The following is a 14087-nucleotide window of genomic DNA, read 5'->3' on the forward strand; positions in this document are numbered from 1 at the left end:
GATCCTGCCTAGTGTGCCCCCTTGAGTCAAATGAGAGACCCCAGGCCTCTGAGAAAGACAAAGTGGACTTTATTGTAAGCTGGTCAAACAAGGAGCTTGGAGCCTAAGTCTCAAATCAAGTTCCCTGAGGTTGGGAACGCTAGGGCAATAATAGGCTTTGGGATAGGGAACCGATCTATAACTCTTGAAGTTTCTGGGAATAGGCAGGCAATTTCAGGAACTAGTTAACATGTATGGGGATGTAGTGGGGGTACAGTATGACGGCTGGGGGGTATGACACATGAAGTTTATCTAAGGCCAGCTTTTCGGGGGTGGTGGTTGATTAGTAGTGAAGTGACCTTGAGCAGAGAAGAGTAAGACCACCTTGTGTTGTTACAGACAACACAGAAATGTCTTATCAGGAACTAAGAGAGCTTAGCTGGGGTGGGAGGAGGAGGGGGGATAGTTTGACCCCCTCGGTTACATTTCCTCCTCTGGTTTGCAGGGTTTTCAATCTTGAACGTAGAACTTCATGTAGGCGGTGGCCCAGTCCTCCAGAAATTTTGAGCTTGCTAACTGGTATAAGCACGTGCATTGTAGCATCTGAGGTTTGTTAAGAGAAACGCGATTGGATGTCTGAAGCATCATGATATTCACAGCTATGAGGCAGTTTCGAATGAACCTAGTAAGACAGTTTAAGAGGCAGGACAAAAACAGACAGATTAGTAAAAGAAGAATCAGCGGAGTATCAAGAGACCAGAGCCAGTGAAGGCTAGGAAAAGGGGAAGGAAGTTACCTCTGACCACAAATCAGATGGAGTTTTTAGCTTCTGTAAGAAGAGAAAGAACAACACAATAACTGCCAGGATGGTAAAGGCAATGTAAACATTAGAAGCACAGTCATGATGGAGGGTCTCCAGGTTGGAGGGGCACAGGTTTGGCATTCGCTTTGTTTTTCTTTTTAGCAGACATTTTAAGTCCTGCACAGGCTGGCAGATCCAGGGGTTTGGTTGGGGTTGTTCTCGTTGCAGAGGATCTTCTGGGGACGGTGCAGGTTTGAGGAGAGTGTGATGCACCCAAGCTTTGATGTTTTCAAGTTTAGCTGCCTAGTGAGCGGTTAAAAGAACAGTGTACGGTCCAGCCCACTGGGGCTCCGCTTTCCAGGTTTTCAGCACAACTTGGTCACCAGGCTGGAAAGGGTGAAATGGGGCATCAACAGGATATTTCAGGCGGCCAAGGGTGTACCTGTGAATAGGAGACAGGACATCAGACAAAGACAAATATTTTCAGAGAGCGAACTCCCCGTGACAGAAACCTGAGCATTGGTTAAAGGCAAGTTATTTTTAAGAAATGATTTTCCATACATAATTTTGAAAGGGCTTAATTTGAGCTTGCTTCTTGGGGTGACCCATACTCTCAAGAGGGCTAAGGGCAAAGCTTGGGGCCTGGTTATTTTTGTTTCTTGACGGGTTTTGACAATTTGGTTTTTTAGCATGTGATTTATCTTGTCAATTTTCCACTTGACTGTAGTCTCCAAGCTGAGTGTAAGCTTCAGTTCTTAAAAGTTTAGAGACTTTTTGTGTAACTTGCAAGGTGAAGTGAGATTCATCGTCACTTCCGATCATTGTGGGCAGGCTGAACCTGGGAATGATTTTACTAAGAAGCCATTTTGTGGTTTCTGATACTTTCTCTCTTTTACAAGGGAAAGCATCTATCCAATCAGAAAAAGTTTCAACAAACACCAGCATAAATTTATACTTGCCAGGGGCTCTTGGCATGTTGGTGAAGTTGACTTGCCAGAGTTTGGGATCCAAATCCTGCGAAAACCAGCCGTACCTAGAAAGTCTCAAAGTTGCCTCCAGGTGGTCACGGTGGAAATCCAGAGGATCACTTGCTGGTGCTCCAGCAGCAGGGCTCGCTGACCTCGAGAAATCTGGAAACCTAGGTAAGTTATCTTCTGTTGTGGGATCTGAGCTTTGGCAGTGGACACTTGAAGACCTTTTATCTCTTTACCTTAGTTTGAACCATAATTTTATTTTACTTTTGAGTGTTTTTTGTTGTTATACAAGGACGTAAAAGCATCAACACACATTTTCTCATGGCATTTACTTCCCCGAATGCAAAACAAATTTAACTGAAGAATAGTATTACAATTTAGGGAATGATTTTAGGGCCAGTGTTCCCCATCAGCCAATTGATATTGTGGCCATACAACGTTGCAGAAAAACTTTATCCTGTTTTTAATAAGATCATAACTAAAAAAAATCCCAATTAGTTAGGAAGTACCCTAGGGAACTGCACTTCGGTATATCTTGCCTGTTCCCCATACCTGAGACTAGGCCAAAACCAGAAAAACCAGGACCTAGGCTAAAACCAGAAAAAAGCAGGAGTACTAGAACCACAAAGACAAAGGTGCAACAGGGGGTTCTTATGACCAGAACAGTATAACCCTCAATCGCCCAGATCCTGACAGAAACGGCAGTTCTCTTGGGCTTGCCCCTGGCTCCTAAGTCACTCACGCTCTCAGAAGCCCTTACGTATTTGTGGCACTGGTCACACGTTACTCACCAGATTTGAATTCTTACCTAGAATCCATTTCTCAATCTCGAAAAAGCGGGTCACCGTGGGTCCGGGCGCAACTCCGCCTGTGAAGGCTGGTTCCAGTGTCGCCTCCCAGAGAAACAAACCAGTGCACGCTGAGGGAAGGTGGTCGTGCCTAGTGGCTGGAGATGCTCCCAGGAGCTAGGCAGCCTAAGTTAGAAGCAGAATAAAGGTCCCATTTGGGGTGCCAGAATTTGTAGCCCGATGGGAATGGATCCTGTCCAGTGAGACCACTCGAGTCAATTGAGAGACACCAGGCCTGTGAGAAAGAGAAAGTGGACTTTATTGCAAGCCAGTCAAGCAAGGAGTTCGGAGACTAAGTATCAAATCAAGCTCCCCAAAGCTGAGAATTTTAGGGCAGTTATAGGGTTTAGTTAGGGAACTTATGTATAATTCATGAAGTTTCTGGGAATAGGCAGGCAATTTCAAGAACTAAGTAACATGTATACAGGTGCAGTCAATTCTTCTTCAGTCTTCCTTATTCATTGTCCAGCTTTTACATGCATATGAGGCGATTGAAAACACCATGACTCGTGTCAGGCACACCTTAGTCTTCAAGGTGACATCTTTGCTTTTCAACACTTTAAAGAGGTCTTTTGCAGCCGATTTGCCTAATGCAATGTGTCTTTTGATTTCTCGACGTCTGCTTCCATGGGTGTTGACTGTGGATCCAAGTAAAATGAAATCCTTCACAACCTCAGTCTTTTCTCTGTTCATCATGGTGGTGCTCATTGGTCCAGTTGTGAGGACTTTTGTTTTCTTTATGTTGAGGTGTAATCCATACTGAAGGCTGTGGTCTTTGATCTTCATCAGTAAGTGCTTCAAGTCCTCTCCACTTTCAGCAAGCAAAAATTTACTTGCTTGCAATAGTAATGACAATGTTTGATAATTTCTGCATTCGGTCGGATCAGCATTCTGTGGAATAGGCATAAATATGGATCTCTTTTTTTTTTTCCAGTCGGTTGGCCAGGTGGCTGTCTTCCAAATTTCTTGGCATAGTCAAGTGAGCACCTCCAGTGCTGCGTCTGTTTGTTGAAGCATCTCAATTGATATGCCGTCATTTCCTGGGGTCTTGTTTTTCACCAATGCCTTCAGTGCAGGCTGGACTTCTTCCTTCAGTACCATTGGTTCTTAATCATATGCTTCCCCCTGCAATGACTGAACACTGATAATTCCTTTTGGTACAGTGATCTGTATACTTCTTCCAAATTCTTTTGATGCTTCCTTCGTCATTCAGTGTTTTGCCCATAGAATCCTTCAATTTTGCAACTTGAGGTTTGAATTTTTTCTTCAATTCTTTCAGCTTCAGAAATGCCAAGATTATTCTTTCCTTTCAGTTTTCTAACACCAGGTCTTTGCACACGTCATTATAATACCTTACTTTGTCTTCTCGAGTCACCCTTTGAAATCTTCTGTTCAGTTTCATCATTTCTTCCTTTAGCTTTAGCTGCTGTATGTTTAAGAGCAAGTTTCAGAGTCTTTTCTGACATTCATTTTGGTCTTTCCTTTCTTCCCTGTCTTTTCAATGACCTCTTGCTTTCTTCATGTATGATGTCTTTGATGTCATTCCACAACTCGTCTGGTCTTTGGTCATTAGTGTTCAATGCATAAAATCTGTTCTTGAGATGGTCTCTAAATTCAGTTGGGATATACTCAAGGTCGTACTTTGGCTGTCATGGACTTGCTCTGATTTTCTTCAGTTTCACCTTGAACCTGCATATGAGCAAGTGATGGTCTGTTCCACAGTTGGCCCCTGGCCTTATTCTGACTGATGATATTGAGCTTTTCCATCATCTCTTTCCACAGATGCAGTTGATTTGATTCCTGTATATTCCCTCTGGTGAGGTCCATGTGTATAGTCACCGTCTATGTTGGTAAAAAATGGTATTTGCAATGAAGAAGTCATTGGTCTTGCAAAATTCTATCATATGATCTCTGGCATCGTTTCTATCAGCAAGGCCATATTTTCCAACTACCAATCCTTCTTTGTTTCTAGTTGTCACATTCCAATCACCAGTAATTATCAATGCATCCTGATTGCGTGTTTGATCAATTTCAGACTGCAGAACTTGGTAAAAATCTTCTATTTCTTCATCTTTGGCCTTAGTGGTTGGTGCAGAAATTTGAATAATAGTCACATTAACTGGTCTTCCATGTAGGCATGTGGATACTATCCTATTTTGACGGCGTTGTACTTCAGGATAAATCTTGAAATGTTCTTTTTGACAATGAATGCAATGCCATTCCTCTTCAAGTTGTCATTCCCTGCATAGTAGACCATATGATTTTCTGATTCAAAGTGGCCAACACCAGTCCATTTTAGCTCACTAATGCCTAGGATATTGGTGTTTATGCACTCCATTTCGTTTTTGATGACTTCTAACTTTCCCAGATTCATACTTCATACATGTCACATTCTGATTATTAATGGATATTTACAGCTGTTTCTTCTCATTTTGAGTCATGCCACATCAGCAAATGAAGGTTCCAAAAGCTTGAATCCATTCGCATCATTAAGGTCAGCCCTACTTTAAGGAGGCCACTATTCCCTGTCACCTTTTGAGTGCCAGCATTCAAATACTAACAGGATCACTATGCCAGATAGGTTTCCGCTGAGCTTCCAGGCTAAGACAGACTGGGAGAAAAACCTGAAGGTCTACTTCTGAAAAAAAATTAGCCAGTGAAAACATTTTCCAATGCCACCTTTACCATGTGCAAATTTTGTGTACATATATGTTTCATATACAAACACACACACATATTAAATCTGTGTCTTGTTTTTATTCATTTCTGTCGATGTCCCCCTATTGGTAAGTTAGAACTTGCTGTTTAATTACTATAGCTTTACAATACCACTTGGAGTCCCTGGGTGGTGCAAACAGTGCTTTCTGTCTCTACACAGTTCTCTATTTTAGATATTTCATGTAAGTGGGATCATACAATATTTGTTTTTTTTGTGTGTGTCTGGCTGGTTTCACTCAGCATAATGTTTTCAAGGTTCATCCATACTGTAGCATGTATCAGAACTTTATTCCTTTTTGTAGCTAAATAATATTCCACTGTGTGTATAGACTACATTTCAGTCATCCATTTGCCCGTTGATGGACACTGGGGTTGCTCCCACCTTCTGGCTAATGTGAATAAGGTCAAAATGAACATCGATGTACAAGTATGTGTTTGAGTCGTGCTTTCAATTCTTTTGGGAGTGGAATCGTTGAATCCTATGGTAATTCTGGACCTCTGTTGGAGCAGTGGTTAGGAGCTCGGCAGCTAACCAAAAGGCAGTATGAGTGCACCAGCCACTCCTTGGTAACCCTAACGGGCAGTTCTACTCTGTCCTGTAAGACACTATGAGTCGAAATTGACTCCATGGCAACAGGCTTGGTTTTCTGTTTTGTTAATGGTCAGTTTTTAGACATGCTGCATGGCCATAGGAAAAAGCACATGATCTGTTTTGAGATGCAAAATTGATACAGGATATAAACCAGTTATGTTACTTTTACTAACCATGTCGTTCACTTCTTTCATGTTTTTATTTACGTGTGCCTAATTGTGTCCAAGACTGTGGGTCTTTTATTGAAGTGTCTATATATGACAGGTTTTGTCTTTCTAAGCTTTTTTAGGCAGTCCCTATTTTGTGAGCATTGTTAGTGTGTGCTTCATAGTGCAGTCCAAGCGAGTGTGGTGAATCCAGCTGAATGTGCCCATAATGCGCATAATATAAGCCTGGAACCAGAAAGTCAGAATTTGTTCCCAGTTCTACCACTTGCAAGTTGTTCAACATTGGACAAGGTATTAATCCTTTCTATGTCTCTGTTTTCTCAACAAAAAATGGCTGTAATAATAGTAACCTTCTCTCAAGAGCTTTTTGAAGACCGAATAAGTTAATTTATATGAAACCCTTAGAACAAAGCCTGGCACACAGGAAGCATATTAGCTGCTTTTAATATCCCACCACCTGTCTGTTAGTCATACTATAGTGGCTCGCATGTTGCTAGGATGCCGGAAGTTATGCAACTGTATTTTAAATCCCGGCAGGGTCACACATGGTGGAGAGGTTTCAGCAGAGCTTCCAGATTAAGACAGACTAGGAAGAAAGGCCTGGTGATCTACTTCTGAAAATTCACTAATGAAAACCCTCTGGAACAGAACAGAATATTGTCCAACTGGGTTCAAACACGCCAACAATTGTGAAGGTGGTACAGGACTGGGCAACGTTTTGTTCTGTTATACATGGGGTCACCATGAGTCAGAGTGACACTGACAGCAGTTAACAACAATGACAAAATTTGAATATTTCCTTATGTTTACCAGCAGCCCTTGGGGATTTTGGCATCACCTTGTAGGTCACTCTCAGGGCCATGATTGTTCAGAGTTGTCATTGTTGCCTACATCCATGAGTATTTTAGGCAGAGGCTACTTTGGGGACTGCTAAGAGATGCGATCGAGACCAACATGCCTTTCTTTAGGTGGCTGTTTAATGCAGAGAGCAGCTCCCACACTCTTCAGAGTCTTTGATTCTCTTTTCACATCGTGCATCTTTCCACAGGATGTTCACCGTGACCAGGGCCTTGGAAGAGGCTCTTTTTCAGCACTTCATATGCCAGAAGCTGGAGATCGCCTATGCCATACACAAGCCATTTCCCTTCTTTGAAGGCCTCCAAGACAAGTTCTGCATTACTGAGAAAATGTATAAGGTAAGTGATGTCAACCACCTCCCCGAGGCAGCCCAGCCCCCACCAAGTATACCCTGTAATCAAGGTCTCAAACCACAAACCACCAGGGCTCCTGACCTTTAGAAGGCCCAACCCAGACACTTTGATCATCACAGAAGATGGGGGTGGCTGGGAGAGAGAGTGTCACGGGGGCCATCCCAACCCCCAATTCCTAACTGAAGAGTTTGTCACCCATAGTCAATTCTGATGTGAGACTAGGCGGATGCTGGAAACTGTGGTTCTGTGAACCAAAATGGAACTCTGTCCATATAATTATGGGTTTTTAAAACTTTCCCTGAGCCCCAGGCCCAGGGAAGTGCTAGCGCTGATTGAAGGGTCCAACCTTAGCCTGGTTAGCTCCAGTTCCCTTTTCAGGTCAAATGCCACTCCTCCAAGGGGCCTCCTTGGACTGTTCATCTAATTAAGACCCCCTGGTTATTTTCTCTCACAGAATCTATGCTCTCCCTCTGCAACACTTCTCACAGTTAGTAGTTGAGTAGTTATTTGTGTTTGCTGTTTAATGCCCATCTTCTCACCTGACTGTGCCCCGTGTGGGCAGTACCATGTTGATCTTGTCACTACTGTGTACCCAAGGACTAGCTCACTGACCCTAATAGGTGCTCAGCAAATGTTTTACAATCAACTTTCATCTGCCTTGTTTTTCATTTTGGCCCTGTTCTCAGCAAGAGGTTTCTAGATGATCTACTTGTGGTTGGAACCCATTCAAGCCAAACCAAGTCCAAGAGAGAGCAGAGGCTATTACCCCTGTGACCAACTGGTAGTTCCATTGCTGAAGCACTCTGACCAAAGCCTTAAGAAATAATTACATATTAGCTTACTTTGAACATCTCTGGGTGATACAAATAGCTAACACCTTTGGCTGCTATTTGAAAGCTTGGAGGTTTGAGTTTACCCAGAAGTACCTCGGAAGAAAGGCCTAGTGATCTAGTTCCAAAAAATCTGCCACTGAAAACCCTATGGAGCACAGTTCTGCTCTGACACACATGGGGTCACCATGAGTCAAAATCAGCTTGATGGCAACTGGTTAGCTTATTTTGACCCCACTTTCCTCCCTTAAAATTTCTCTCTTTCCTCAAATGTTCCTAAAAATAAAGTTCACAAAACAGACCTACTTTTTAAGAAGGCTGAGTTATTTATTCCTAAGGAACTAGCCACCAAAATATATGTGAAGCTTCAAAAGTTAACATGTGGAAGTGTGACCTTTGAGAATTTGTCTGTATTATATATATTTTTATTGCTGTTGTTGTTGTTGAGAATATACACAGCCCCCATTAAAAGCCTGTTGCCTCCATGTCAATTTCAACTCATAGTGACCCTGTAGCACAGAATAAAACTGACCCAAATGTTTTCCAAAGAGTGACTGGTGGATTTGAACTGACCACCTTTTGGTTAGCAGCCAAGCTCTTAACCACTATGCCACCAGAGCTCCAGAAAGCTGGCACAGTATATACCAATTCAACAGTTCCTACATCTACCATTCAGCAACACTGATTACATTCTGTAAATTGTGCAACCATCCTCACCCTCCTTCTCTGAGTTGTTCCTCCTCCATTAACATAAACTCACTGCTGTCTAAGGTTCCTATCTAATCTTTCCAGCTGCTGTTGTCAATTTGATCCCATATAGATGGTTCTTAAAAGAGCACAGTGCTCAAGGCAGACATTCTTTACTAGGTAAGCTAAACTAATGTTTGGTTTTAAGAAGACTTCAGGGGATATTTTTGGTTTAAGGTTTAAAGATTCTCCCAGGACAATAGTTTCATCTAGCTTCCATGGCTCCAGAAAGTCTGGAGTTCATGAGAATTTGAAATTCTGTTCTGCATTTTCTACCTTTGACCAGAATTCTTCTATAGAATCTTTGATCAGAATGTTCAGTATGGAAGCCAGAATAACCCTGATACCAAAACCAGGCAAAGACACCACAAAAAAGAAAATTACAAGCCAATATCCCTCACAAGTTTAGAAGCAAAAATCCTCAACAAAATTCTAGCCAATAGAATTCAACAACATATCAAAAAAAAAAAAAAAAATTCACCATGATCAAGTGGGATTCATACCAGGTACACAGGAATGGCTCAACATTAGAAAAACAATCAATGTAATCCACCACATAAATAAAACAAAAGACAAAAACCACATTATTCTATCAACTGATGCAGAAAAGGCATTTGACAATGTCCAACACACATTCATGATAAAAACTCTCATCAAAATAGGAATAGAAAGGAAATTCCTCAACATAATAAAAGGCATTTATATAAAGCCAACAGCCAAAATCATTATAAATGGAGAGAGTCTGAAAGCATTCCCCGTGAGAACAGGAACCAGACAAAGATACCCTTTATCACCACTCCTATTCAACATTTTTCTGGAGGTCCTAGCCAGAGCAATTAGCTAGATAAAGAAATAAAGTGCATCCAAATTGGTAAGGAAGAAGTAAAAGTATCTCTATTTGCAGATGATATGATCTTATACACAGAAAACCCTAAGGAATCCTCCAGAAAACTACTGAAATTAATAGAAGAGTTCAGCAGAGTATCAGGATATAAGATAAACATACAAAAATTAGTTGGATTCCTCTACACCAACAAAGAAAACATCGAAGAAGAGATCACCAAATCAATACCATTTACTATAGCCCCCAAGATGATAAAATACTTAGTAATAAATCCTACCAGAGACGCAAAAGACCTATACAAAGAAAACTACAGGACACTACTGCAAGAAACCAAAAGAGACCCACATAAGTGGAAAAACATACCTTGCTCATGGACAGGAAGACTCAACATTGTGAAAATGTCTATTCTACCCAAAGTGATCTGTGGATACAGTGCAATCTTGATCCAAATTCCAAGGGCATTTTTTAATGAGATGGATAAACAAATCATCAATGTCATATGGAAAGGGAAGAGGCCCCTGATAAGTAAAGCATTACTGAAAAAGAGGAACTAAGTGGGAGGCCTCACGCTACCTGATCTTAAAACCTATTATACCACCACAGTAGTCAAAACAGCCTGGTACTGGTGCAACAACAGATACATAGACCAATAGAACAGAATTGAGAATCCAGACATAAATCCATCCACATATGAGCAGCTGATATTTGACAAAAGCCCAGAGCCCACTAAATGGGGAAAAGACAGTCTCTTTAACAAATGGTGCTGGCATAGCTGGATAACCATCTGCATAGAAAATGAAACAAGACCCATACCTCACACCATGCACAAAAACTAACTCAAAATGGATCGAAGACCTAAATATGAAATCTAAAATGATAAAGATCAGGGAAAAAAAGAAAACAGGGGCAAGCTAGTAGCCCTAATACATGACCTAAACAGTATACAAAACATTACTAACAATGCACAAACACCAGAAGAGAAACTAGATAACTGGGAACTCCTAAAAATCAAACACCTATGCTCATCCAAAGACTTCACCAAAAGAGTAAAAAGTCAACCTACAGACTGGGAAACATTTTTTGGCTATGACAAATCCAATCAGCATCTAATCTCTCAAATCTACAAGATACTGCAAAACGTCAACGACAAAAAGACAAATAACTCAATTAAAAAATGGGCAAAGGTTATGAACATGTACTTCACCAAAGAAGACATTCAGATGGCTAACATGAAGAGATGCTCACAATCATTAGCCATTATAGAAATGCAAATCAAAACTACAATGAGATACCATCTCACCTCAACAAGGCTGGCATTAATCCAAAAAACACATAATAATAAATGTTGGCAGAGGTTGTAGAGAGACCAGAACACTTATACACTGCTGGTGGGAATGTAAAATGGTATAACCACTTTGGAAACTGATTTGGCGCTTCCTTAGAAAGCTGGAAACAGAACTACCATATGATCCAGCAATCTCAGTCCTTGGAAAATATTCTAGAGAAATAAGAGCCTTCACACAAATAGATATGTGCACACCCATGTTCACTGCAGCACAGTTTACAATAGGAAAAAGATGGAAACAACCAAGGTGCCCATCAACAGGTGAATGGATAAACAAATTATTGTATATTCACACAATGGAATACTACACAATATTAAAGAACAATGATGAATCTGTGAAACATCTCATAACATGGAGGAATCTGGCTGGCATTATGCTGACTGAAATTAGTCCCAAAAGGACAAATATTGAAAGAGACCACTATTATAAGAACTCAAGAAAAGGTTTAAACACAGAAGAAAACATTCTTTGATGGTTACGAGGGTGGAGAGGGACAGAGAGAGGGGATAGTCGCTAATTAGACAGTAGACAAGAATTATTTTAGGTTAAGGGAAGGACAACACACAATACAGGGGAAGTCAGCACAACTGGGCTAATCCAAAAGCTAAGAAGTTTCCTGAATGCAACCAAACACTTTGAAGGACAGGGTAACAAGGGCAGGAGTCAGGGGACCATGGTATCAGGGGACATCTAGGTCAACTGGCATAACAAAGTGTATTCAGAAAACCTTCTGCATCCTGCTACGATGAGTGGCATCTGGGGTCTTAAAAGCTAACAAGCAGCCATCTAAGATGCATCAATTCATCTCAACTCGCCTGCAGCAAAGGAGAATGAAGAACACCGAAGACATAGGGAAAATATGAGCCCAAGAGAAAAAAAGGGACACATAAACCAGAGACGCCATCAGCCTGAGACCGAAGAACTAGATGGTGCCTGGCTACCACCAATGACTGCCCTGACAGGGAACACAACAGAGAACCCCTGATGGAGCATGAGAAAATTGGGATGCAGACCTCAAATTCTAGTAATAAACCAGACTTAATGGTCTGACTAAGACTGGAAGGACCCCAGAAGACATGGTCTCCGGACTCTTTGTTAGCCCAAAACTAAAACCATTCTTGAAGCCGACTCTTCAGACAAAAATTAGACTCGACTATAAGACATAAAATGATACTGTTGAGGAGTGTGCTTCTTAGCTCAAGTAGACCCATCAGACTATGTGGGTAGCTTCTGTCTGGAGGTGAGATGAAAAGGCAGAGGGGACAGGAGCTGGTTGAATGGACATGGGAAATACAGGGTAGAGAGAAGGAGTGTGCTGTCACATTGAAGGGAGAGCAACTAGGGTCATGTAACAATGTGTGTATAAGTTTTTGTATGAGAAATTAACTTGAATTGTAAAATTTCACTTAAAGCACAATAAAAAAGAAAAAAAGATGTTCAGTGTGGATAGCTGGGCACCATTGAGTTCTTCTGGCCTCATGGCTACCAGGCAGTTGTTCATGGACACAATTAGCCACACATTCCATATCCTCCTCCTTTTCTTGTCTCTCCTTGGATGGCTGCTTGCAAGCTTTTAAGACTCCAGGCACTACACAATGAACGAGAAGTTATAACAGAAGCGCTAAACACTTTATTAGGCCAATTAGCTGGGGATATCCCATGAAACCATGACCCTATACCTCCAAATCAAGGAACCAAATGCCATGAGGTGTTGGGGTGTACATAAACAGCCTCAGCAGCAACTCTTTTTTTTTTTTTTATATTAAATGTTCCTTCTTAAGAGAGTGAAATAGCTTTCTGACAATTAGTAAACCACAAATGTATAATCACCCTCCATTCGATTTTGCAATTATTTACAGTAATCCTTCATTGCATTCCTTAAGGAATCTCTGGAAGCCTGTCAAAACTTGGTCCCTGTATCCAGAGCGGTGCACAACATCCTTACCCAACTGGAGAGAACGTTTGACCTGTCATTTCTGATGACATTGTTCAGCCCGATTGACCTGCGCGAATACCCCAATCTACTGACTGTTCTCAGGAGCTTCAAAACGGGCAATGAGGTTCCTTGAATACTTTGGGGGCTATGTGAATAGACTGGTTTGTTTCCAACTCTGTGGAATATGCACTTCAATTTCTCACCCTCTCTTTGGGAAGGTATGGACCATACTCTCTCATGGGTGTGGCAGGAAGTACAGCCCCTGATAACTCTGACCCTGATTATCTATGACAGATTTCTAGTGGACACAAATGCTTCTGTCTGATCTGCTCTATAATCTGGGGGAAATTGTATAGCTTAGCATATGAACAGTCTGTAGGTAGTGCGTAAGATGACAGAGTGACCTGGGTCTGGCGGAGGACAAGAAGAGCCAGACAGGAAGAGACATGGATGGTGACGAATAATCATAATTGTCATTTCTTTGAGCACTTACTACGTGCCAGACATTATCCCAAGCACTGCAGATGGTTATCATGTGTCATCTTTCAAACAATCCTGTGATGTCATTACTGTCTCCCTGTTATGGATAAGGAAATCAAAGCTCAGAGCAACTTCCCCAAAGTTACTTGTCTGTTAAGAGGCAGAGCCAGGAGTCATGATTGGGTCTCCCAATGCCAGAGCCCAAAATTTTAACCACTGTCCTAAACAAGGATGAGCTGGGAGCCAGATTGTGAAGCTGAAGGGGGGAAAACAGGAAGCTGAAGAGGAAGAGAAGGGACGTAGAGACAGAAGAGAGGGCATGAAAGAAGTGGAGTGTGAAGTGCACTGATTTCATTGAGAAAGAGCTGGATAAATACGGGAGTAGAAAAAAGCATAATGGCAGAGCTGGGAAGAAAGAAGCAAGGGTAGGAGGGAAACTATTTTACCTTTGAGGAAAAACGCTTTGGCCAAATCACTGGTCTGAGAACCACAGGGGAAGGATCACCAGATATCACAGGATGGTGACATTTTCCTTAGAGGAGTCACCAGTGTTGACAACCCTTCATCTGCTCAGTGACAAATACCAGCAAAAAAGAAAGAATTGACCTCCAGG

General features: G+C 41.6%; 1 protein-coding gene across 2 annotated transcripts; it reads left to right on the forward strand.

The window, feature by feature from the left end:
• The first annotated feature begins 1833 nt into the window (after positions 1-1833).
• On the forward strand, positions 1834-13242 carry LOC126078191 (sp110 nuclear body protein-like). Of its 2 annotated transcripts, XM_049888426.1 has the most exons (3): positions 1834-1923; positions 7129-7276; positions 12942-13242. In XM_049888426.1, the coding sequence occupies exons 2-3, from the start codon at positions 7130-7132 to the stop codon at positions 13125-13127; spliced, it is 333 nt and encodes a 110-aa protein (XP_049744383.1). In that variant the 5' UTR covers positions 1834-1923; position 7129; the 3' UTR covers positions 13128-13242. The 2 variants fall into 2 exon arrangements, with proteins under 2 accessions (XP_049744383.1, XP_049744381.1); XM_049888424.1 differs by lacking the exon at positions 1834-1923 and having other exon boundaries at positions 6810-7276.
• Positions 13243-14087: the final 845 nt, after the last annotated feature.

This window comes from Elephas maximus, chromosome 6 (genome assembly GCF_024166365.1).
Source record: "Elephas maximus indicus isolate mEleMax1 chromosome 6, mEleMax1 primary haplotype, whole genome shotgun sequence".
Classification (NCBI taxonomy): domain Eukaryota; kingdom Metazoa; phylum Chordata; class Mammalia; order Proboscidea; family Elephantidae; genus Elephas; species Elephas maximus.

Excerpts from the sequence above, each read along its gene's own strand:
- LOC126078191 (XM_049888426.1), top strand. The coding sequence starts at position 7,130 with ATGTTCACCGTGACCAGGGCCTTGGAAGAGGCTCTTTTTCAGCACTTC. Across the intron at positions 7,277-12,941 it reads TTACTGAGAAAATGTATAAG|GAATCTCTGGAAGCCTGTCA; the intron begins GTAAGTGATGTC and ends GCATTCCTTAAG.